A 26,729-nucleotide genomic window follows, 5' to 3' on the forward strand; every position below is an offset into this window, starting at 1 on the left:
GCAGAAAATATATAAGTAAGAGGTGGATTTTAGTGACTTCTGACTGAATTTGTTGACAGAGCAAAGGCACATTATGTTAGAAACAATGCAGAGATGCTAAGCTTAAACCTAGCACAAAGAAAATCATTCAGGGATATATCAACACGAGGCTTCAAGGATAAAAAATAAAAATGTTTAGACTGAAAAACTGCAAGGTATAAAATAGATGTAAATATAAATATATGAGTATATGTGAGTGTATCCTGTTTTATTAGTTTAAATGTTATGTCTATAGAAATGTAGAGAACCAGATGGATGACACGTATACCCTATTTACCTAATATTATTTAATACAAGAGGCATTCATGCAACATAAGGGCTCTGGCACACAGGGAGATCAGTCGCCCCCGACAAATCTCCCTGTTCGTGGGCGACTAATCTCCCTGGATTGCCATCCCACTGGCGAAAATGTAAGTCGCCGGTGGGATGGCACACGCTGCGCAGGCGATTTCGGCAAATCACTGCAAAGCTTTAATTGCTAGAGACACAGGGCCTGATTCACTAAAGTCCGAAATTAGGAGTGCTATTTATAGCATGCATTAAAAATCTTATCACTTCTTATTTTTCGCTCGATTCACTAAAAGGACACTTGCCATAATTAAGAAGCGATGTTCTTGGCGTTATTTATCTTGCAACGACATATTTTCAAGCAATATATTACGCAGCGTGCGATATTTTACGCAGAGCACAATATATTACCCACGTAACCATTACTTTCTGAAGACTACCGTTCTGAAAATTTTGCGCGCTGCGTAAAATATCGCGTGCTGCGTAATATGTTGTGCGCTGCGTAATATATTGCTTGAAAATATGTCGTCGCAAGATAAATAACGCCAAGAACATCGCTTCTTAATTATGACAAGTGTCCTTTTAGTGAATCGAGCGAAAAATAAGAAGTGATAAGATTTTTAACGCATGCTATAAATAGCACTCCTTATTTCGGACTTTAGTGAATCGGGCCCACAGTGTATTAAATGCTGTCATTGATCTGACCCCTGCTTAGCCATGCAGTGATATTATCGTAAAATTTGCATCTAGAATCTATTTGCATAAGAATCTAGAACATAATTGTGAATGTAACAAGGCTATAACCAAGATCAACTTATACATAGATGGAGCTGTAAGCTGCCTATCTGTATTATACAAAGTACAACATACACATCTACAGCTGTTGCTTAATTTTAAGTCTTAACACACCCTGACAAAACTTTGTCTAGCACAGGCATTACGGGAGTTGTAGCACAACAATACATTTAAAAATGCAAGATAAGCTGAATTAAAAGCAGTGCAACTTAAATGTTGCACTGCAATGCATCAGTTTAACCCTTCTAATTGCATTTTATATAAGTAATTAATTTAGGTTGTGTAAAGCCTGAAATCAGAATGTATTTTCATGTTTAATGCTACACAAATAACGCTGCCTTAAAACCAAAGATGAAAGACTCTTATGTTTAACTATGCATCAACTACCAGCAGTTCTGGATGATGCATAGTTGAGGCATAGTTGGTCACAGGGCCAAGGACAATTAAGATTGATTAGCATGACTTTGCCCATGAAGCAAGTCTCTCATTTTATGTGTGTAACATAAGACATCAAAATACCTTGATTTAAGGCTTAGTAAAACTTGATTTATTTCGGAAGGCTTTATACAACTTGATGATCGTCAGTCACATATTTATACAAGAATAAACATATACATAAAATTGCAGCATGACCACATGATTTATCCAGATGGATTTTTAGCTCTGTGAGATATAAATAAATCTTTGTCTTTCATTCTCCACTACCTAACGGCGCTCTCAAATGAAACTGTATTTTTTTCTGAGCAACGAAAAGTTAATAAATAAACCTACTGACTAGCAAATCAAGCTCAAGTGATTAAACGCACGTGTCATAAGGAAAGAGAAGCTGTAGCCGCATAGGGATAGCAGGCTCTGTTTCAGTTCCGGCTGCGCTTATCCAGGTCTTACTTATGCTTCCTCACTAGGGTTTTCCCCTCCCCCTTCTCCACTTCGCTCCTCCCTTTCGCAATCCTATATTAAACAAGCTGGGAAAAAGAAGCACAGTTCATTGTTGGCAAGTACTGATGTGTGGTGGTGGTAGAAATAGAGGAACTCTGTGCTGCAGCAATATCGTATTACAGGGTCATTTAGCAGACTACAAAAGGCAGAGTTGCTCTTCTCTCCTACATGTTGGGATCTGGCTCCTGATCCTCTGCAGTCAGCATTTTTGGAGCATTCTCAAGGGGTAAGCTTTTATTATTCTACCGTTCGGACTATTCTGCAGAGCCCTTTCTTCGTCGTCTCTACTCCCTTCTGTCTTTTTTTTTTTTTTGTTAGTGTTCGGCTTTGAGATGTAAGCCAGATGGCAGTGTCGTGCGCTATAAATAATTTAGTTTCGGTTGGTAAAATGCGTTGTTTTCGTGAGTGGCGTGCCTGTATTTTTATTTTAATCATGATTATTTTAGGATTGCATACCTTATGTATTATGGTATCCAGAAAAAGTACACGATTATTGAAATCCTGTGGAATGTGTTAAAAGTAGCTTTGTGGATGGCTTTGTGTGGATTCAGTAAGTTATCAAAGTAAGCAGTCTGTGCCGTGTTACAGCGCTGGGTAATTGGTGTGTGTATCAACATGCCACTTTGGCCGCATTTGTTAGTGGATCTGAAATCCTTTTAACAGAGGCAGACATGTTAGAGGATTGAAAAGAAACGTGCAGTAATGGGCTATTGAAAGTGTTGCATGAAAGATCCTCAAATAAACACAGCCAAGCTGCAGCCTCTAGCATATGGAGAAGGCTTGAGTATCTTTGTTTTCATTGTTGAATTCGACCGTGGCTGTTCTATTTCCAGGGCTGTATCCGATTTATTATATATTTCGGTTCTCTCGCATTTGTGTAAGAGAGTGTGTGTTTTCATCAGAGCTGTTTGTTTAAAGGCGTGTAAGGAATTTCAAGGGTTCAAGTTGCAAAGCACTGTTAAGCTGATCAGTTGACCAGATAAATGCATAGCCTCTTTTTTGTTTTGTGACAATAATCCAAAGGTGTGTGTGTGTGTGTGTGTGTGTGTGTATATATATATATATATATATATATATATATATATATATATATATATATATATATATATATATATATATATATATATATATATATATATATATATATATATATATATATATATATATATATATACTCTAATATTGGTATGTGTATAGATTTGAGCTGGCTTTTTTTTTTTTTTTTTTTGTATCAAGATGAATGATGTTTTGGTGTCATTTAAAAATGAAGCAAATCCATGGTGGGGAGAATGCATTATATTAATGCAGACCTACTGCAGTGTAATTCTTGTAATGTTGGTAACTTGAGGATTAAATGATGTCCATACAAAACCGTTTCTATCGGTATACAATACAGGAAATGAGCAGAAGTGTAGGTTAATCTGCATTAACGTGCAATGCATACATTTTCAATGTCTGCACAGTGGAAAGTAGCACTGTGTATTAAATGCTTCCATTAGTAGTAAAGCTGTTTAGGGCATGACTGTTAACAGCATAAAGGTGAAACCGCTTTGTTCAGAAAATACTTCCTTTCTGCCCTTATAATAATCGTTTGTCATTTGCCTGTTGTGTATTTTGAGGTTCATATTTTTTTTCCCTGTCCTTAGGTTTGCAATGGCAGACCACATGATGGCCATGAATCATAGCCGGTTTCAAGATGGAACTAATGGTCTTCATCACCCAGCTCATCGAATGGGGATGGGTCAATTTTCCAATCATCATCATCACCCGCAGCAACACACCTTTAACAGCCTAATGGGAGAACACATGCACTATGGACCAGGGAACATAAACGCTAACAATAGCATCAGACATGCCATTGTCACTGGGAATGTAAATGGTGGACATCCAAATGGCAGCATGGCACCAGCATCTAGATTTAACTCGCCATTTATGGGACCTGTCCCAAATCAAGGGGCTCAACTGACTGCTAGCATGCAGTTACAGAAGCTGAACAACCAATATTTTACTCACCACCCCTACCCACACAACCACTATATCCCGGAATTGCACCCTGCAAATCAGATAAATGGGACAAACCAGCATTTTAGAGACTGTAATCCAAAGCACAGCACTGGCATGCCTCCCTCAGTCAGCCACGTCCCTGCAGCTATGCTGCCTCCTAGTGTAATAGACACTGACTTTATAGATGAGGAAGTCCTAATGTCCTTGGTGATAGAAATGGGTTTGGATCGTATAAAAGAACTACCTGAGCTTTGGCTTGGACAGAACGAGTTTGATTTTATGACAGACTTTGTTTGTAAACAACAGCCTAACAGAGTAAGCTGTTAGGTGTGTATTAAGAGTATACAAAGACTTTGAACATTCCTTTATGGGCACAAAACCTTGCTTCCAGAGTCTGCTACGATCTGTACAGATTTTTTTTTCACGTTTTCTTGTCCCCAATACCACAATTTCCATAACTGAGCCTTTACTTTTTATTTAGAGTTTTGTTAAACAACCATGTTAAAACTTCCCCACCCACATGCACATCATTGTAACAACTTGATATAATACAGTTGTTGATTGCATGGGCCTTTAAAGGCAGACTTGCTGCACTAATACTGCCATGATGCTTCATTTAATCTATCATATTCTAAAGTGGCGGTTTCACAAATGTGAGCTAAACCTTGCTGGAAAAGTCCTTCTGTTTGTTTAGTTTGCCATAATTGCCCCTCCTTCCCTTTTCTAGTATAAATCCATGAGATGGGTAAGATGGTTTTTGGAACATTTCACCCAATTTTTTTTTTTTTTTTTTTTTTTAACTCTCTCAATGTTTGACACTGTGCTTAATAGTTAATTTAGTTCATGGAAATACTACTGCGTTGAAGGCTTTTTAGGAAATTTTGACAGTATTTTTGTACAAAACATTTTTGAGAATACTTGTTAATTTATTCTATTTTAATTTGCCAATATCAATAAAGAGCTTCAAAGTGCACTATTCTAGTGTGGATTAATAAGAATTCTATTGTATTATAGTTTGGTCAGTCACCCTAACGCTGAAACATTCTTTAAAAGAGAATGCAAGTCAAAATTTTAAAGCATACTGCTCAATAGTCCTCCTATTGTTTAGTAAAAACAAATATTTACTTGGTCACTTACTTCACATTTTCTAGAACAGGCAGCCATCTCTAAAAGGGGTATTCTCCCTTCCTTTCCCTCCTTGCTTCATACTGCACATGTTTCATTCATTCCCTCTGCCAGATCCGCTTCTGATTGTCTGGTGGGCATGTGTAGCTCTGAACAGGAGACAGGATCAAGTTACACACATGCTCAGAATAGGAAGGCTGCCGCTGGCAGCCTACAGGAAGGGAAGAGACATTTCAGTGATGTCACTGGAGTCTTTACACTGCTGTAGGCTGCCAGCATCATATCTCAGAAGCAAGCAGGGATCTGGGAATTTAGATATGCAGTAAGTACTTAAAAAGAATGCCTTTAGACTTACTTTTAATTTATATTAACCTTTCATTGTCCTTTAAGTGAACTTGTTAGTTGTACCTGTATTATGTAAAAAAAAGAGAGAGATAGATCTATCATAATTTTTAGACCATTAAAATGCTAATCCTAATTTCAAACCTCTCTGCATTTCTACACTTGAAAATATGCGTTATGCAGAATTGCTTAATTCAAAGGACTTTCATTCCAGATTTTAATGTCATCTTGCTAAAAATGTTCAGTAGTGTTAAAAAAAATTACTTATAAAAACATTACTACCTGGGAGATGTTAACATTCCTGTTATCACCCTAGAGAATGCTGTGTGACAAAATCGTGTTTCATTGTGCATCTTTACAGAATTTTCTAATCCCAAAAACAAAGGTTACAAATATAAAGATTCAGGCCTAGATAATTGTCAAGCCAATAGAATCTTTATTTGCTGGCTAAGGTATAACCATGTCACACCTATTTAAATCTTATATACACCTGACATTTGTGACCATGCTTTGTATTCTTGGTTTTATTCTGCTAAAGCTTTTAAAAGCTTGTTAGTGTAACATCTCTTAAACAGTATTCCTGTCAAATATTAAAATAACTTGTGAAGAGGGCTGCTATGCTCTTTACTCTATGTACTGGCATTCCAATGTTACGCCATTTAGTGCTGTGGATCCTACAACTTATGGTAATATTTGTCCTATACCAGACAGAGCATTCTGGATAACAGGTCCCATACCTGTACATCATACAAATGTTATACCAACTTTGTTTTTTATTAACTCAAAGTTGTGTTGTTTCAGATTTGAGTTAATGGTAGTGAACCTTGGATCACTGATATACAAATCTGATTTTGGCCTAGGACCATCAACATTTCTGGGGTATCAACTGTTTGTACCATGGGGTGACTAGCAGTTTCTTTGACTTTTTACCTGGAAAGTGTGCACAGCTTCAATTTTTTCTGTCTTCTAGTATGTGCAGAAACCTGCTGGTGTGACCTTGGGAATTTAACCGGCTTCCTCCAGTGCTAGGTGCTGAGGGAAATTGGCAACTTTTATTAGAACTGTGTGCACTTTCCTGTTTTGTGTCCACATGCAGAACTTGGCTGGCAATAAATGTCTAAATGCTTGTGTGAACATGTCTACATCAGAAATTTTATCTACCTTTTTATATTCTCAATACAAAAGTATTTCTTAATTTAAACAGTTTAAAGCTGTGTTTTGTTTTGTTTTTTTCCTCTTGTGCTTATCAAGCTGTTTAACTTAATATGCCTATACTCTGACTGATCTATGGATAGAACAGAATGATATTTTACAATCCACAGCAATTGTTAAATAGCATTGTTCCCTTTTGTTTGGAACTATAGTTCTCTAAAATAGAGAAGTTGAAAATGAACAGGAGCCATTCAGAGTCTCACAAATGTGGAAAAGTTAATTTACAAAAATCTCAATGTGAAGCCTAGCTTTGTTCCAGTGCTCAACCCTACCCCTTTAGGGCTCTTGCACATGAGCATTTGTTTTATTTATGCATTCTTCTGCCCTGCAGCAGATCTTTTCATATGTTCCACTGCAAGGGAATGCATGAGTTAAGGCAGCCCTGACTCTTTATATCCATTTGGGATCTCTTTGGCTCATTAACAGTGAAGACACACTGAGCTACTGGTAGCAGCTACTGTCACAGCTAAAAAAAAAAGACTCTTAGTATTGGCTATGGTAGGGTATTTTCTGGTGTTTAGTAGCTGCTACTAAGTAGCTCCATCTGTCTTCACCCTAACAATGGGCAAATTCCAACCTGGGCAATAAGACATAGCAGTCAGCTTTTTGCCTTCTATCTGCAGCTATTGGGAGGGGGGGGGGGTTTAATCACTGGTTGCTATGGGTTACTGCGCAGGTGCAAATTTGGCCACTTCTGGTAAACCGCTGTGTTGGTGTTTTGCAAACCCACTGTGTTGCAAAACACATCCAGTTATGCTTCCCTACAAATTTTATAAAGGTTGGACTGTGTTAATTTGTGTGCCCTTGCGGTAGAATGCATGAGAGATCCACCACAGGGGAACACCTGAGCAAAGCTCATGTGTAGGAGCCCTTATTCTGAAGGTGTGGGACCTTATGCCCCTTGACCCCCCTGGGTTTTTAGTTTATTGGAACTGCTTAAATTCTCTCATTTTAAACAAGGAACTCAAACTGCCAGCATATTATTCATCCTCTAAGAACATGCATTGGCAAATTACATTTTCGGCTCGGTGGACAGTAACTGCAATTTTCAAGATGGTGGTTGAACATAACCTCAAAGTGGAGGGTCAATTTTAATCATTTTGACACTGCATTTTGTAAATGGCAGCAAACAATGTTTGTTACCAATGTGTGCTACCAGTTTTAAACTAGCCAAATTTGGACTATTCTCTAATTATAAGGCAGATGAAATTTTGCATAAATATAGTAGGACACAGTCTGGCCAATTTAAAAACTGCCAAACTCCAAATTCGCAATCATATTGAGAAGTTCTGTTATGGTTTAACAGCCAATGAATAATTTCTTTGAGGAACTAGCAATATTGAACATGCATGTGGTTCCAGGTTTTTTTTTTTAATATTTATAATGTAGCTATTTTAGCAAATTGAATACAAAGCAGTACCAAAGAAGTTACCTTTTTCTCCCCCTCTTTGTGACAATGCACAATCTGTCTACTTAAGTGGCTGGCGACAGATTATCAAATGCAGATGGGTGGTACCGTGCATTTACTGTGGTATAAAATTGTCTTTTTTTTTTTGCTAGGTAAAAATCACTTACTGGCATTTAAATTTAATATTGGTGTTGGGCAACAAAGAATTCTAAAGAACAAAAAACTATCTATTTTTTTTTTTTAAAACCACATAACTTTGCAGGAAATAGTTTAATTTTCATGATCTTGTATGATCCCATTATGCACAAAACAATAATCCCCTTTTTCTGTCAAATACCCACAGTACTTTGCAATGACATTCAATTCCTCTTCAAAAGACTTAACCATAACAGCACAGTAGGGGTTAATAAAATGCATTTTAAAGTTTACAAGTAAGTAATTGTAAATACAATAACAAAAGGATGCGTTGACTTGTGCACCTTTTCCTCAAATGCGTTGCTTCCTGAAAAGCTAGATAAATGGGCACATTGTTGAGTGCTGTAGTCTGATTGATGAGATATGTATGTATCTTTTGACAGAGTCTTACTCTGTTTATGTAAAACTTAGCCTTTATTTAGACATGTAAAACTCCACGTTCACACACGGCTCAATGTAATAAAATAAGTCAATAAGAACTTATCTGTTCAGAGCCCCTTCTCTTACGTAACGTTTTGGGAGTCCTACTCCCTTTCTCAAGTGTGTGTCTAACAGTTGTAACCCCTTTTTGGCTAAAAAGCACTTTAAATGCCAGGCTATGGTTAGAGCATGGGGCACATTGGGACTCTCTTTCAAAGGAGTGGGCCTTTGCTAAGTGGAAGGATAGAACCCAAGATGTAGTTGTACTACAACTCCCACTGGTACTGTGTAGTGTTACTGTAATAGGACACCAGGAGCTCTTGCAGATGAACTAGTTAACTCTTTATTGTCCAAGACAAATGTTATTAGCACAGGGATCAGTAAATACTCACAGCAGTTGAGGTAGAATGGTACAGTTGGTAAGTGCAGTTGTAAAGTAACAGAACAGCGCAGCACCACAGTGGAGATAGATGTGAGCTACTAGCCAGAACTCCCAAGGTTGAATACCTTTTACTGGACTGGATCCCTACAGCCAATGGTGGTTCAGGGGTAAATACTAGCCTGATACCTGTGCCTGAACTGTGGTCCCTACAGCAAGGCAGACAGAGCCTGGGGTTTGCTAAACCCACTAAATTCTACTTTGTTGGAGCGACTGCTGCTCTTTCTAAATAGCCCTGTCTGAGTCACACTCCTAGAGCATGCTATGACAGAGTCTAGTCCTGAGACTAACTTAACCTCGTTCACGGGGCCCTGTCCCCGACTTAACTTCAAAGGAATATTACTTACTGGGGCTTGTGTCTGCACCCAGGCTTAATGGAGCTATTGTTGGGAAGCAGACAGGCAGCCAAAGAGGAAGCCACACCTCCTTGCTAGACACTATATGAGGCTGCAAGGGGTGTGGACAACCATATGGGCCAATAAAGGATAGGCATAACTATAAACTGTTACAAATGCTTCTGCCCAGTAACAAGGGATCTATGTGAAGAGGTAGGGATATCACTCCATAGGGCATTTAACCCTATGGGTCCTTACACAGTCTTAAGCAGCTTCACTTGCTGCCTGTTTCTAGCTCTACATGAAAGCAGGAGTGACAAGTTTGACCATCGTGGAGACGCAATATACCGTTTTCACATCACATCTACATGGAAGCAACTGCAGCCCTTGCGATCCAATTTGTCTATGCCAACCCATATACATATAGGGATCAGCATCTAGATGCCGGGTTCGAACACGTCACTTACGCTTTTCTTTTGGGGCTCTGAACAGAAGATCTTATTTCCTTATATTATTACATTCAGAAGTGTGTGAACACTGAGTTTTATTTATGTCTTAATTAAAGCTCAGGGGCACATTTATTAAAGTACGACAGGTACGAAATACAAAAAAATTGTATTTTCTGCAACATTTTCGTACCTTTGTGCGGAAAAATTTGTTGCGCCAAGTATGAAAGTTTCAGATTCATTCAAGCTTCGGTATCGTGACTTTCCTTGGGCCAAGTTGGAGCTGCAGAGTGCCATTGAGTCCTAGGGGAGGCTTCCAAAATCCTGCATAGAAGGATCAAAGTCGGAAAGGTTTTCCAGACATTTACGATCATTCGATACAATATTATCATGACTATTTTCATGATATTTGGGATCATCAGAAATTATTGTATCTAATCCGAATTTTTCCCATTTCGGGATTCGAACTCGTACTTTGATGAATGTGCATCCATCCGTTTAAACTGTAGTGTTTAAACGGATGGACTCTCCATAATTTGAGTATATTTCATCTAACATTGGTTCTCTTATAATATGTGTGTGCACCATATGTTAAATCAAACGGTTTCTGTAACGGAGCTGCACACACATACATATGCAGTCGGGGAGCTTACCCCAATTATTGTGACCACCTTGATCAACGTTTCTGGGGGCATACACCCTCCCTTCGTCAGGATACAATTCGAAGTGCACACCATACACTTATAGCAAAAGACAATCCCACCTCCCTTTTCCCAGTGTCCAATTAGTCCAATAAAAAAATCAGTCCAATAGAAAACCAAAGTCAAGCAGGATACCTGAAAAAAAAGCATTTCAAAGTGCACATTTCTTAAACACCTTTACACAGTACACTGTATATTTAATACTAATCCCCTGTTAAATCACAAAATGGGGAAAGGGAAAAGTGGAAGTGATTAGAAAACAGTTGTCCAATAAAAAAAGCAGTCCAATAGAAAACCAAGGTCAAGTAGAGTACCTGAAAAAAGGCATTTCTAAGTGCACATTTCTTAAACCCCTTTACTTCAGTACACTGTATATTTAATAACACTCCCCTGTTAAATCACAAAAAGGGGAAAGGGGAGAGTGGAAGTGAGAACAATTAGAGAACAATTACCTCAACCATAAGTAAAAAAGATTTTTCTTTATACTTGCTACCGGCCGGCTATAACTTTTTATCTTTAGTACATTCTTAATCCTCCACCAACATTTTCTTATCTGTGAAAAAACATGCTAAAATTAGTACCATAGAATTTACAAAAGTTCACAAAAAACAAGACAAGCTATAATTTTCATTCAAGCCTGAAGGATGTAGCGTATCAAGTCGCCACATCCAATAGGCCTCCCGTCTTAATAAAGATGATTTAAAATCTTTACCTGCATTGTCATTGCGACTTCTAAAATCTGCAATCTGCCAAAACATTGAGAGATATGTTTTTTGTCAAAAAAATGTTTTGCAAGCAGTGTCTCTTTTTTAACTTTCTCTTTTTTTATAGTATCTTTAGTGACCCTCTCTTCTTCCTTCGGTTTGTAATTCCTTATTACACTTTTGTGTTCGTTAAATCTGACTTTCACACTTCGGGCAGTCTGCCCTACATACCCAAGGCCGCAAGGGCATTTAAGTAAATAAATGACCCCTTCTGTGTTACAAGTTGCAAAATCTTTCAATTTAATTTTAAAACCTTTACTAGGATGGTTACAACTATCACCTTTAATGATACCATTACAATGGAGCCAATTCTCTGCAAGGATAATAAAGAGTTTAGGGATAAATGACACCAGATCCTTGATCGTTGCAGCCTTGACCTGATGACCTTAACCCTTTAAGCACTGCAAAGTGAAATACATGAAACAACGCAAGAGGTGTTTAAATTAAGAACTGAGTTAAAGAGCTCCCTGACTGAAGAGTCTGCAACTGAATTATTTAATAAAACAAAGTCAGATTTTGATAAACTTCAGGAAAACATACTACAAAAGAAATTGAGAACTCAGGATTACCAGCTAGATCAGGTGTACACATGGGCGCAGCAAAGGAGAAAGGATCGGCAAGTCCGGGACAGCAGGCGCCATTTCCCATGTGATCGGCACAGAAGGATGACATCAGACGCGAGTGACAGGGACTCACGAAGCGCTGGGACATCTGAATCGGAGGAACGCGACTTGGATACACTACCTTACTTAGCCAGACTTTTTTTATCGGATACAAGCGAACGAGGAGGGGGAAGAGGAGGAGGAAAGAAGAAGCAAGTGGAGGAACGTATAGACAAATGCCTGGGATCTTCCAAGAGACAGGGGGGCAGAGAATATCCACTAAGAAAGAGAAGGTAAATGATTTAGTGATTAACCTCTCTACCACCTCTCTCTCTCCCCCTGAACTAAGGGTTTTAAATAAGGGTCTAGGTTTTGTTCCCACACACAAATGTGATCTGCTTTTGGTTGAAATGTTTACATTTTATAGATCTATTAAATTAAAAATGTTATTTATGGACAAAAGTAAGGGGGTATGGCCTCGCAATAGAGCAGAGATTGTAAGTGGGAAATTAAAAAATCATAGTTCCTTTAATCTGGTAATTAATAATGCATCCTTTGATATTTTTTCTAATATGGTGAATAAGGAAATAGAAAACAGTTTGTCAGCATTTATGGTACCTAACCTAACATAATAATCTGTCTAATTTGGAAAGAAATGTTTTACTTAATTTACAAAACAATAAGGATATTGTGATAAAGAAAGCTGACAAAGGGGGCAGTATAGTGGTGCTGAATAAGGAGGATTATGTGAAGGAAGCGAATAGACAATTAACAAATTTGAGACACTACTGTAAATTGGATAATGATCCCACAGGTATATTAAAGAAATATATTAAATACTTTCTTACTGATGCATGTTTATCAGGTATTATTACACCAGAAGTGGAAGGATTGCTATGTAAAGAAAATCCCTGTGTTCCAGTTTTTATTTGTTACCTAAGGTGCACAAAACACTGGTTAACCCCCCAGGGAGGCCCATTGTCTCAGGAGTTGATTCTTTATTACAGCCACTAGCAATTTATGTAGATACATTCTTACAGGATATTTTACCAAAATTAGATACTTGTCTAAAGGATACTACACAATTTTTGCAGGTGCTAGAAAATACTAACACTTTAATTGAACCGCCCATACTGTATACTATAGATGTGAAGTATTTATACACCTCTATACAACATGATGAGGGTATTGAATGCATCGGGAATATTTAACAAATGATAAGTTACCAACTCATGAGGTTAATTTTTTATGTGATTGTTTAGAATTTATATTGAGAAGGAACTACTTCAGATTTGGGGAGGATTATTATTTACAGCTCCAAGGTACAAGTATGGGTGCTAACATGGCACCAGCATATGCCAACATTTACATGCATCATTTTGAACATAAGTATATTTTACATCACCCAAGGTTTGAATAACACATTGCAGTTTGGCGACGTTATGTGGATGATATGTTCATGGTATGGATAGGGTCCCAGGAACTCCAAGCAGAATTTTATGAATATTTAAATAGTATTCATGAGACTATACCATACCGCCCAACTGTCCCGCTTTCTGCGGGACAGTCCCGGTTTTGGCAGCGCGTCCCGCTGTCCCGGATAGTTCTATGAATGTCCCGCATTTCTGTAATGCGGGACATTCATGGAACTATCCCGACAGCGGGACGCGCTGGCTGCAGCCAGGCGTTACTCCTCTTCTTCAGCGTCTCCTCTATATGCGGCTCCTTGTTCGGCGGAGCCAGGCCTTTTATAAGGTTGCGTCCGTGCGTATTGACGTCACACGCACGCACGGGTGCAACCTTATAAAAGGCCTGGCTCCGCCGAACAAGGAGCCGCATATAGAGGAGACGCTGAAGAAGACGCTTCAGCAGCAGCTTCAGCAGCAGCCAGCAGCAAGTATGGAGGCACTGTATGGGGGGGGCTACTCTGTATGGGGGGCACCTGTGTATGGGGGGGCTACTCTGTATGGGGGGCACCTGTGTATGGGGGGGCTACTCTGTATGGGGGCACCTGTGTATTGGGGGGCTACTCTGTATGGGGGCACCTGTGTATGGGGGGGGCTACTCTGTATGGGGGCACCTGTGTATGGGGGGGCTACTCTGTATGGGGGCACCTGTGTATGGGGGGGCTACTCTGTATGGGGGCACCTGTGTATGGGGGGCTACTCTGTATGGGGGCACCTGTGTATGGGGGGGCTACTCTGTATGGGGGCACCTGTGTATGGGGGGGCTACTCTGTATGGGGGGCACCTGTGTATGGGGGGGCTACTCTGTATGGGGGGCACCTGTGTATGGGGGGAGCTATTCTGTATGGGGGGCACCTGTGTATGGGGGGCACCTGTGTATGGGGGGAGCTATTCTGTATGGGGGGCACCTGTGTATGGGGGGGGCTATTCTGTATGGGGGCACCTGTGTATGGGGGGGCTACTCTGTATGGGGGGCACCTGTGTATGGGGGGAGCTATTCTGTATGGGGGGCACCTGTGTATGGGGGGAGCTATTCTGTATGGGGGGCACCTGTGTATGGGGGGGGCTATTCTGTATGGGGGCACCTGTGTATGGGGGGGCTACTCTGTATGGGGGGCACCTGTGTATGGGGGGGGGCTATTCTGTATGGGGGCACCTGTGTATGGGGGGGCTATTCTGTATGGGGTCACCTGTGTATGGGGGGGCTACTCTGTATGGGGGCACCTGTGTATGGGGGGGCTACTCTGTATGGGGGGCACCTGTGTATGGGGGGAGCTATTCTGTATGGGGGGCACCTGTGTATGGGGGGGCTATTCTGTATGGGGGCACCTGTGTATGGGGGGGCTACTCTGTATGGGGGGCACCTGTGTATGGGGGGGCTATTCTGTATGGGGGGCACCTGTGTATGGGGGGGATACTCTGTATGGGGGGCACCTGTGTATGGGGGGGGCTACTCTGTATGGGGGGCACCTGTGTATGGGGGGGGGCTACTCTGTATGGGGGGCACCTGTGTATGGGGGGGCTACTCTGTATGGGGGGGGCTACTCTGCATGGGGGGCACCTGTGTATGGGGGGGGCTACTCTGTATGGGGTGCACCTGTGTATGGGGGGGGCTACTCTGTATGGGGGGCACCTGTGTATTGGGGGGCTACTCTGTATGGGGGCACCTGTGTATGGGGGGGGCTATTCTGTATGGGGGGCACCTGTGTATGGGGGGGCTACTCTGTATGGGGGGGGCACCTGTGTATGGGGGGGATACTCTGTATGGGGGGCACCTGTGTATGGGGGGGGATACTCTGTATGGGGGGCACCTGTGTATGGGGGGGGCTACTCTGTATGGGGGGCACCTGTGTATGGGGGGGGCTACTCTGTATGGGGGGCACCTGTGTATGGGGGGGCTACTCTGTATGGGGGGCACCTGTGTATGGGGGGGGGGCTACTCTGTATGGGGTGCACCTGTGTATGGGGGGGGGCTACTCTGTATGAGGGGCACCTGTGTATGGGGGGGCTACTCTGTATGGGGGCACCTGTGTATGGGGGGGCTACTCTGTATGGGGGGGCACTTGTGTATGGGGGGGCTACTGTGTATGGGGGGCACCTGTGTATGGGGGGGCTACTGTGTATGGGGGGCTACTGTGTATGGGGGGGGCTACTCTGTATGGGGGGCACCTGTGTATGGGGGGGCTACTCTGTATGGGGGGCACCTGTGTATGGCGGGGCTAATGTGTGGGGGGGGCACCTGTGTATGGGGGGGGCAAAACTGGTACATAGTTAGAACTCACTTATAACTGACTGCCTTCTCTCTATATTTGTATTTTATATGTAGGAGTTGCTATATTGTTTTCCTTAGGTCGTTCAGTATGAGGGTATAGCACATTTGCGTCTGCGCCCGCCATTTCATCTATATAAAAGGAGTATTTTTTTTTTTAAATGGGGTGTGGTAATTGGGGCGTGGCCACAAAAGTGGGCGTGGTCAAAAAAATTGCAGGCCCAGACACAGTTAACTATCTGGATGTGCAGGTAACATTCACCAGAGGGGGTTTTAGTACAGATTTGTATAAAAAACCCTCCGATAGGAATAATATGTTGAGAAAAGATAGTTTTCATCCAATGGGGGTATCAAGAGGACTCCCTAGTAGCCAATTTATAAGGGCAAGGAGAATTACATCTTCAGACTCCTTATATGTAAATCAGGCCGATGATTTGATTAAGAAGTTCTGTGAGAGGGGGTATGAAGAATCTCAGCTACAAACTATTAAAAATGAAGTGTTTAAACTTGACAGGACAGGGTTACTCAAAGAGAAAAAAATACCTGTAAACATAGGCGGAGGGTGACTTTTTTGTTTGGGGAGGCTAAAGATGGCCCATACACAGACTGACCTACAGCTAATGTGAGACTTAGTGGATTCGCTGCTGGCATAAAAAGTTAACCTCCCAATTACCTCTTGCCGTTCCCACTGACTCCCAGGGATACTGTACAAAAGTGTGGGTGGGGGTGCTTTTTTTTTTACCCTAAAATGCTTAGGATGTAAAAGTATTCATACGTGCACTTCTGTTAGGGGATCTGCAAACATTTGTGTTTGTGATCAGTTAGCTTAAAGGGGTAGTTCGCATTCGAATTCACTTTTATTTTTAATGGTTTTTCAGTTATTTAGCTTTTTGTTCAGCAGCTCTCCATTTGGTATTTCAGCAGCTATCTGTTTGCTAGGGTCTTATTTACCCTAGCAACCAAGTAGTGGTTTAAACAAGAGATGGGAGAGTTATGAATAGTTAAGGGGCCTACTTGGAAAAATAAGTAATACAAAATTATAATAATAATAAAATTGTAGCCTCACAGAGCAATATTTTTTGGCCCCCATTTGAAATCTGGAAAGAGGCAGAAGAGAAAGGCAAATTATTCAAAAAAATGAATTAGGAAGACCAATTGCAAAGTTGCTAGGAATAGGCCATTTTATAACATGCTAAAGGTTAACTTAAAAGTAAACCTCCCCTTTAGATGTGTTTATGTTAGTTTTATAGCAAGAAAGGCAGTGGGTACTGACTCCCCATTATATACAGTGAGACGCAATCCGTATTTACAAAACCAGCACATTATATACAGTGAAACACAGTGGGTACGGACGGTAGATATTCAGGCCCTGGCACTATAACATCGGCACGGATACACAACATTGGCCCCACTGTAACTTACTATCAATGAACAAAACAATGACAAAAAAAAAAAAATAGTAAGTGCAAAAAACAACAACAAATATATAAACACAAAATGAGCTTTTTCAGAGGGAAAGAGTTAACTTACCCTCCATCTCTTAGGGTAGGGGATAGATTATAAATTATTATAGATGTCAGGTCAGGCAAAAAACAATTTAATGTCAGCTTGTGATTCTTTAGAACTGTATAGTACCTGTGGGATGAAAACTGCAGCAAAAGTTGAGAGTTGGTTCTTAAGTAAAGTTTACAGCCTGCAGATTCTTCTTTTCAGTCTTCATTTCTGCACTGCTTCCAGTTTGTAAAATCTCCCGATCCCTGTGGTGCATCTGTGCTCTGATTGGTCAATTTTACTGTCTGTCAAGAAAGCTGTGCTCTGATTGGAGAATCCACAAGATGAAAGATCCAATCGGAGCACAGCAAAACGGGCTTGCAAGAACAGATTTCCAGGACAGTACAGAAACGGAGTAAGGTTTTTTTGTTTTTTTTTAATGTGCCAAGCAGGTTTGGGGAGGCTTAGCCTCCCCTAGCCTTATGGAAAATCCGCCTATGCCTGTAAAAAAGCAAGGGATACCATGTATAACAACACATGGCACCCATTCAACTTTCCTAAAAAGAGTGATTAAAAAGCATTGGCCCATCTTACAGAATTATAAAGTCTATGGGAAACTTTTTTAGGAGAATCCATTTTTTTGCTACAAAAAGGGCAAAAGTTTAGGGGAGAATATCACAAGGGCGGATATTGCCATAAAAAAGCCCAAGAAAGTTATTTATAATAAGGTGGGCACATCCCCTTGTTGTAATTGTAGCCACTGTAATGGTATCATTAAAGGTGATAGTTGTAACCATCCTAGTAAAGGTTTTAAAATTAAATTGAAAGATTTTGCAACTTGTAACACAGAAGGGGTCATTTATTTACTTAAATGCCTTTGTGGCCTTGGGTATGTAGGGTAGACTGCCCCGAAGTGTAAAAGTCAGATTTAACAAATACAAAAGTGTAATAAGGAATTACAAACCGGAGGAAGAAGAGAGGGTCACTAAAGATACTATAAAAAAAAAGAGAAAGTTAAAAAAGAGACACTGCTTGCAAAACATTTTTTTGACAAAAAACATAGTATCTCTCAACTCAGATGGCAGATTTTAGAAGTCGTGAATGACAATGCTGGTAAAGATTTTAAATCATCTTTATTAAGACGGGAGGCCTATTGGATGTGGCGACTTGATACGCTACATCCTTCAGGCTTGAATGAAAATTATAGCTTGTCTTGTTTTTTGTGAACTTTTGTAAATTCTATGGTACTAATTTTAGCACGTTTTTTTCACAGATAAGAAAATGTTGGTGGGGGATTAAGAATGTACTAAAGTTAAAAGGTTATAGCCCCGCCGGTAGTGAGTATAAAGAAAAATCTTTTTTACTTATGATTGAGGTAATTGTTCTCTAATCACTTCCACTCTCCCCTTTTTGTGATTTAACAGGGGAGTGTTATTAAATACAGGGCTGTGGAGTCGGTAGATAAATTCTCCGACTCTGATTCTGTTTCTGATACTTCCGACTCCACGACTCCGACTCCTCTGTTTTTAATATGCTAATGTATTTTTTTTTTTTTTTTGTATTCAAATCTTTATTAATGCACAAAGACAAACAACTCGTTTTATACAGATTATTCCTTGTGGTCTTAAACACATTTATATTGTACATTTCTTCATTTAGATCTATTCTGCAAGATTTGTATACAGTAGGACATACAAGTTTCAACAAGGTAAGTAACTTAGTGCTATGAAATAATTCTATATTAGGACTATCTTCTATTATTTTGCTCTGTCTTGTTCGGTAAATGCATATTTCACAATTTGTCATGAAGGTTTAAGTATGAGACCCATGGTTGCCAGGTTTCAATAAATTTTTGTGGTGTGGGTGATAAGGAGGATGTGATTTCCTCCATAAGATAAATTTCATTTACATTCGATAACCATTCCTTTACGGTGGGAGAGTCATCGTTTCTCCATTTCCTGGGAATTAGGATTTTAGCAGCTAATATCAATTGCATCAATAGACTCCTTTTAAATATTTTTTCGGCTTTATCTGTATGTAATAGCAATATCAGTTGGGGAGAAAACCTTACCTGGCAACCCAGGATCTCACTACTTATTTGTTCAATCTGTTCCCAGATAGAGATGTAGTGAACTGTTCGCCGGCGAACTAATTCGCGCGAACATCGGGTGTTCGCAAGTCCGCAAATTCGCGAACTTTTGGCGATGTTCGCCATTTTGGGTTCGCCGCGTTTTTTTTTGCGCCGCGTTTTTTCGCCTCGGTTTTTTCCGCCGCGTTTTTTCGCTTCGGTTTTTCGCCTTTGCGTATACATAGGAATAGCTTGCGGGTTTTTTTTTGGCGTTATTTTTTGGCATTTTCTTTTATGCGTTTTTTTTGGCGTTTTTTTTACAAAGTATTTTTCAGAGAAATTTTTGCCCTTGATCCCCCTCCTGCATGCCACTGTCCAGGTCGTGGCACCCTTTAAACAACTTTAAAATCAGTTTTCTGGCCAGAAATGGCTTTTCTAGGTTTTAAAGTTCGCCTTCCCATTGAAGTCTATGGGGTTCGCAAAGTTTGCAAATATTCGCGAGTTTTGGCGAAAGTCCGCGAACGGGTTCGCGAACATTTTTGGCGATGTTCGCTACATCCCTATTCCCAGAAGGTTTTCACCTTTGGGCATGTGTACCAGATGTGGGAAATTGTCCCACTCTCACCATTACACCTCCAACACTTATCATTCTGTATCAAACGCATTTTGTAGAGTTGTGTTGGAGTTCTGTACCAGTATGATAAGATCTTGTATGAATTTTCTTGGAATTTGTTACTTATGGAGCATTTCGCTACAGTTCTGAAGATTTTTTCCCATTCTTCTTCCACTAGGTCGATCTGAAGTTCCTGTGTCCATGTGTGGGTGAAGTGGGGTAAGTTGGCATATTTACTTTGGATAATAATTTTATAAACAGTTGAGATTAGGTGTTTAGGACTTGTGTTCCTATTGCACAGGCGTTCAAGGTCCGTTAGGGGTCTAAGAGGTTGCTGTAGGTTATGTAATTCTTTGAGAAAGTTCTTTATTTGTAAATGTCTCCATGAATCCTTCTTAGTCCAGGTGTCTTTGTTGATCATTATTGCTGGTGGTTCTGTGGCTGTTGCTAAGACATGTAACTGTAAATTTTGTATTCCAAACGCATTGTTCATGCCTTTGTCAATGGTTCCTGGTGGAAAGTCTAAATTGTCTCCCAGTGGTATAAGTGGAGATGGGAATGGGATAAGATTGTATTCCTTATTAAGATTTTTCCATGTGTCTGTTAGCGCTTGAATTTGTGAGTTTTGGCCTATGTGTAGTTCCTTCTTCTTCTCTTTGTTCCAGACTACATTTGCTAGTGGGTGGCCTGCCCATTGGTTTTCTATTTTTATCCATTGTTTATCGTTGGCTGTATAAGTATGTTCCACTAGTTTAGACACAATACTTGCTTGGTAGTAGGAAAAGAAGTCTGGTAAACCTAGGCCTCCTTTCTCTTTTGGTTTATATAGGATGTTTTTTTTGAGTCGCGCTTTTTTCTTTGTCCATATAAATTGTGACACCATGCGTTCTATTTGGTGAAAGAAAGATTTGGGCAAGGTGATTGGTAGTGTTTGGAATAGGTAGAGCAATTTAGGAAGTATTGACATTTTGATGATGCTAATCCGTCCCGTCCAGGTGAAATTGTTATGGTTCCAGCTTTGTAGTTGGTTAGATAAATTGGATAGCAATGGTTTGTGATTGTGTTCATAGATTTTGTGTAGATCTGTCGGTATGTGTACTCCTAGGTATTGTATTTTCTCTGCCATTGAAATTTGAAGTTGTTTTTTAGTTGAGTAAGTAATTTCCCTGGGAGCACTACTGGAAGTGCCTCTAATTTAGTCATATTGATTTTGTAGTTTGATAAGTCTCCATAATTTTTGAGTTGTTTCATTGCTATTGGTAGGGAGATGAGTGGTTTCGTTAAGAAAAGAAGTAGGTCATCAGCAAATGCTGCTATTTTGAGCGTTTCCCCTTTTATAGTAAGTCCTGTTATATCTGGGTTTTGCCTTAGTGCAATCAGTAAATGTTCCATACAAAGGACATAAAGGAGTGGTGAGAGTGGGCACCCTTGTCTGGTACCATTTCGTATTGTAAATGGTTCTGAGAGTATACCATTAATTTTAATTTGAACCCGTGGTATTGTATAGAGTGCCATAATTTTATTTATGAACATTGTACCCATTCCTGAGTTTTCAAGTACTTTTTTTAGGAAAGTCCAATGGACTCTATCGAACGCCTTCTCTGCATCCGTTGAAAGAAGCAGAGAAGGCGTTCGATGTTCTTTCGCCCAGCACATCATGTTTATTATTTTCATTGTGTTCTCTTTACCCTCCCTGCCTCGGACAAAGCCTGTTTGATCCCTATGTATCCATTCTGGTAAGATGGGGTTGAGTCTAGATGCTAAGATCTTTGTGTATATTTTAAGGTCCAGATTCAGTAAAGAGATGGGTCTGTAACTGCTACAATTGGTGAGATCCTTCCCGGGTTTGGGTATGACTGAAATGTATGCTAACAAGAATTCCTCGTTCAGAGGTTTTTCGGGCCCAATCTCATTAAAACAGTTTGTCAGCATAGGGGCTAAGTAATCCGATAAGTTTTTATAAAATTTACCAGAGTATCCATCTGGGCCTGGTGCCTTCTGGAGTTTCAAGTTTTTAATTACTTCTATGACTTCGTGAAGTTGGATGGGGGAATCAAGTTCTTGTAGTATGTGCTTCTCTATTCTTGGTAATGCATTTTCAGTGAGATAAGTTTGTATCTTATGTTCTAGTTTCATTTGGTTAGAATGTTGGGGAATATTGTAAAGGTTTTTGTAAAAGTGTCTGAAGGCATCTGCAATTCTGTTTGGTAGTAATTGCATAATGCCTTGTTGTTTCTGCCTTAGTGCTCTAGCTAACAGTTTACCCGTTTTATTCCCGTATTCGTAGTATTTTTGCCTAAGTCTAGTCATTGCATATTTGGTAGCACTATTGGATAGTTGTTTTAATTCTCTCCTTTTTTCCGTCAGCAGTCTATAAGTGTCTAGTGATAGGTTTTGTTGATGTTGAAATTCCAGCTTCCCTATTTCTTTAATTAGCTGAGTTGTCCTTTTTTGTCTATCTTCCTTTATTTGTGTGCCGTGTTTGATCAAAATACCCCTTAAGACGCATTTTAATGCTTGCCATTTTGTAAGATGGGAAGTTCCATCTGTTTGTGTGTTTTGTTTGTATTCTTTAATTGTATCTATTATTTCTTTGCGGCATTCTGAGTCTTCTAATAAGCTTTCATTAAGTCTCCATTGCCAGGTGGAGGGGGTTTTGTTGGGAATATTTAGCTTTATTTGTACGGCTGCATGATCGGACCATAGTATATTGTCTATACTGGCTTCTTTTAGCCAGTGTAGATGATGTTGTGAAATAAATACATAGTCTATTCGGGCATAACTGTTTTGTGTGCTTGAATAGTGTGTATATTGTTTTGTGGTTGGATTATGGAATCTCCATGTGTCAATCAGTCTTAAGGACTGCAAGGATTTGGAAGCTGTTTTTAATTTAGAAAGTGGAAGTATGGAGCTTCCTTTGGAGGTGTCATTTTGTGGGTCTAAAGGAAAGTTTAGATCACCCCCTATGATGCATAGCCCATTTGCAAAATCTGTAATTTTTTCCTTGAGTTTGTTCAAGAAGGGAATCTGGTTTTTATTTGGGAAATAGACACAACCTATAGTACAGGGTGTGTGGTATAGCTGACCTTTAATGAGTAAGTATCTACCATTGGGATCACTTAGGGTGTTTTCTAGTTGGAAGTTTAGGTTCTTGCGTATTGCTATTGCTACCCCCTTAGTTTTTTGATCTGGGTTATTACTATAGTACCATTGTGAGAAAGTGCCTAGCTTGTGCATTGGTTGTGGAGTATTTTTGAAATGTGTTTCTTGTAATAAAATAATATCACCCTTTCCTTTCCTCATTATATTTACTATTTGCCTTCTTTTCTCAGGAATATTGAGACCGTTTACATTTAAAGAAATTACTTTAACAGTGTTATCCATTACTAAGTTGTGGTAAGTATATTTGTTCACATCTATGACATTTACCATTGTACTTATTGCATTTCAGACAGTATAATTTTACCTTGATAAGACAGTATTCATAGCAAAATTCAACTTGTATAAAACAAATAACAATAAACTGATTCATTAGTTTAAACCATAGCATTGTTAATAAAAACATATTTTGTAACCTTTCAGAAGTTGGGCTTTGTGCTCTAAGGCAATTTCTCCTTGACAAATCATTTGTCTTGCCCATATATCGGGGGGGTGGGTGTGCCATACCAGATTAGGCTTCAGCTCAGCAGGTACTTATTAAACTTAAGTTTTTAAGTTCGTGAGGATGTGTTTCCCTTGTTATAGAGCGCGTCAATTTTCATCCTGTATCCTTTGTTTTATCCTGGGGAGGTAGTTTTTCTGGTGTTAGTTTCATCTTTCTCCTTTTGGATTTGGGCGTAGTTACTTCCATCCATGGTTCTTTGTGTTGTAGGGAAGTGGGTTTGGGAAGCTGCACAAATTTGACCCATTCAATCAAATCCAGATTTTCTGCTTTGCATGCTTGCAGGAATGGGTGTATGTCTTCTGGGGTTGTTAGGGTATGTGTTTTCCCTTCTATTGTCGCTTGGATGGAAAATGGGTAGCCCCAGCGGAATAGGATTTGTCTCTCTTTAAGCATATCTGTCAGTGGTTTCAGTAGTTTCCTTTGCTGGAGGGTAAACCAGGATAGGTCTTGTAAGATAGCGATTTCTGTGTTTCCATATTTAACTACTTTCAGTTGGCGTGCTTTAGTTAGTATATCTTCCTTCTTTGTATAGCTTAGTAAGCAGCATATAATGTCTCTTGGTTTTTCAGTGGGGAGACCTCGTGGCCTTAATGCCCTATGTATTCTCTCAATTTGCAGATCGTTAGCAGGCTGTTGGCCTAGTATGTCATTGAATATTGCTTGTACTGTTTGTTTCAGAATCGGCTGGTCTATCGACTCAGGAAGGCCTCTCACTCTTAAATTGCATCGTCGCCCTCTATTATCAAGGTCTTCGACTCTGCGGGTGAGTAGTTGTATTGCCCTGCTTTGTGATTCTGTAACCGTTAATAAAGATTCTAAAGTGTTTTCCACTGACTCGGCTCTGTGTTCTATGTCTGCTGTCTTGGAATGCAGGGCCGTGATCTCGGCCTTTAGGTCTCCCACTTCCTCCTTTAGCGTCGTTTTAATTTGCGTCGCTAAATCAAGGAAATCTTGTTTTGTAGGCAGAGTTTTAAGATATGAAAGAGTACCTTGGTCTGTATTGATGGACTCACATTCAGAGTCTGCGTCTGTGCCATCCGGTTTGCCTGTCTCTGAGCTACCCTCGTGTGCGTCGCTGTCTTGCTCCGCTGGTGTTAGAAACTTTTTCAGAAACTTTTGTGATTCGGTAAGTCTGTTCCCCTTTGGTTCTTCCCTCTGGGGATCTCTGCTTTTACTGTGTTTCCCCATGTTTGGTATGTTATTTCCTCACGATTGGATTGAGCTGTGTTGCAGCTCCTGAGCTAAGCGTCCATCTTAGTTGATGTTCAGCCACGGCCCCTGCTAATGTATTTTATACATCCAGGAAGGGGCACTTAAAACACAACTGAACTGATAATAAACTGATAGACAATTTTATCTATACTCCTACTCCTAATGATTTCCCTAGAATCCCATAGTCATGTTTAAAGTTTAAGCTAACATTACAGCTGAATTACAGCAGTTTTTCAGTTTTTCAAATGTTGTAAAGCTTCAGTCTTAAACTATCGACTATCCATTCCCTTCACGTATACAAGTATTTCTAGTCCTGCAATTTTTTTTTACTTAATTAGTTATCAGTGAGAGTTAGGCTAGGTTCACAGTGGGCATTGTGTTCCCTGTAACAGAGGAACACGACGCAGTGGAGCTGCCGCACCTTAACTGTGCGTTACGTCCCATTTAGTGAAGCATACAGTCAATGAAAAGCATGCTTCATGGTCATTCAACGTGTTCATTTATGCACTACGTGCATTGGGCTTTATTCTTATAGCAGAGAAGTAATTAATTATGACTGTTTGTGAATTGGGACATTTAAACTTGCTTTATTTATTTATTTTTTATTCCCATTTAAATTTAGTAGGAGTCGGAGTCGGTTCATTTTTTGCCGACTCCGACTCCAGGTACCCAAAATTGCCTCCATCTCCGACTCCACAGCCCTGATTAAATATACAGTGTACTGAGTAAAGGGGTTTAAGAAATGTGCACTTAGAAATGCCTTTTTCAGGTACTCTACTTGACCTTGGTTTTCTATTGGACTGATTTTTTATTGGACTAATTGGACACTGGGAAAAGGGAGGTGGGATTGTCTTTTGCTATAAGTGTATGGTATGCACTTCGAATTGTATCCTGACGAAGGGAGGGTGTATCCCCCCAGAAACGTTGATCAAGGTGGTCATAATAAATGGGGTAAGCTCCCCAACTGCATATGTATGTGTGTGTGCGGCTCCGTTACATTGAGGATAATCCGTTCGATTGAGGATAAGGACCTGCCAGTCCTGCGGAAGGCTTGCACCACTATTACAGTGAGTATAGCAGCGACAGGTGTATGGCTTTAAAAAGTGTGTTTGCACCATATGTTGGACTTCATATATATATATATATATATATATATATATATATATATATGTTAATATAATCAACTGTATATACGTACATATGAGTTTAATATCTCATTATCCAGTCTCTTAGCTGCTTTATAAGTACACCTCTAAAGGTGTGACTACTTAGTCATTTACCTGCCAACTCAGCAGTTATTGAACCATGGTTGTTGTCAAAATGTTGGCAGCTCCAATTCCTTGCAGGTAATGGCTTGACGAGGTATCAATTGGGTGGCTGCAAAATCCTATCAGGCAGGGAACACATCTGGTTGAGGATGCTGTGATTGACAACTGGTCACTGGTACTCTGTGTTCTAATTGCTGGAGGAGGGGCAGGGCAAACAGATTAGCTTGATTTAACTTGCTGTCTGGCAAGGTCACTAGTGTACATCTGTGCATATTATTATTTTTTTTTTTTCTATGGCTTTTTACATTACTATGTATTTGTCTTTAGCCTTGGGTATATTTTTTTGAGGACTGTAGCATTGAGGAGAATGTAAGAAAAAAAACTTTGAAACTGTACTGCATGTTATCTGTGTATCCTGCCTAAAGCATACAATGGTCCTGCTGGTGGACGGTGGGGCCAAAGGATGAAAAAAATTTACAATTAAACAATTAATTCACGATTGATTTCAGTTATCTTAAGTTTATGGTTTGATGTTGTCTTTGAGGTCCCATATGGTGGAACTTGATGGACGTATGTCTTTTTTTCAACCTAACATACTATGTTACTCTATGAGTGAAAGTTTCT

At 39.9% G+C, this 26,729-nt stretch overlaps 1 protein-coding gene and 1 long non-coding RNA gene across 3 annotated transcripts; both read left to right on the forward strand.

Annotated features, from left to right (window-relative positions):
• Positions 1-2,081: 2,081 nt before the first annotated feature.
• Positions 2,082-5,038, forward strand: cited2 (Cbp/p300-interacting transactivator, with Glu/Asp rich carboxy-terminal domain, 2). Of its 2 annotated transcripts, none has more exons than XM_012962856.2 (2): positions 2,082-2,287; positions 3,708-5,038. In XM_012962856.2, the coding sequence occupies exons 1-2, from the start codon at positions 2,127-2,129 to the stop codon at positions 4,390-4,392; spliced, it is 846 nt and encodes a 281-aa protein (XP_012818310.1). In that variant the 5' UTR covers positions 2,082-2,126; the 3' UTR covers positions 4,393-5,038.
• Positions 5,039-18,904: 13,866 nt separating this feature from the next.
• LOC105947420 lies at positions 18,905-24,820 on the forward strand. The gene is made up of 4 exons (XR_004222761.1): positions 18,905-18,988; positions 20,140-20,180; positions 23,294-23,357; positions 24,304-24,820. It is a non-coding gene; the product is annotated as an uncharacterized LOC105947420 (long non-coding RNA).
• The last annotated feature ends 1,909 nt before the right edge of the window (positions 24,821-26,729 follow it).

Source organism: Xenopus tropicalis, chromosome 5 (genome assembly GCF_000004195.4).
Source record: "Xenopus tropicalis strain Nigerian chromosome 5, UCB_Xtro_10.0, whole genome shotgun sequence".
Taxonomy (NCBI): Eukaryota; Metazoa; Chordata; class Amphibia; order Anura; family Pipidae; genus Xenopus; species Xenopus tropicalis.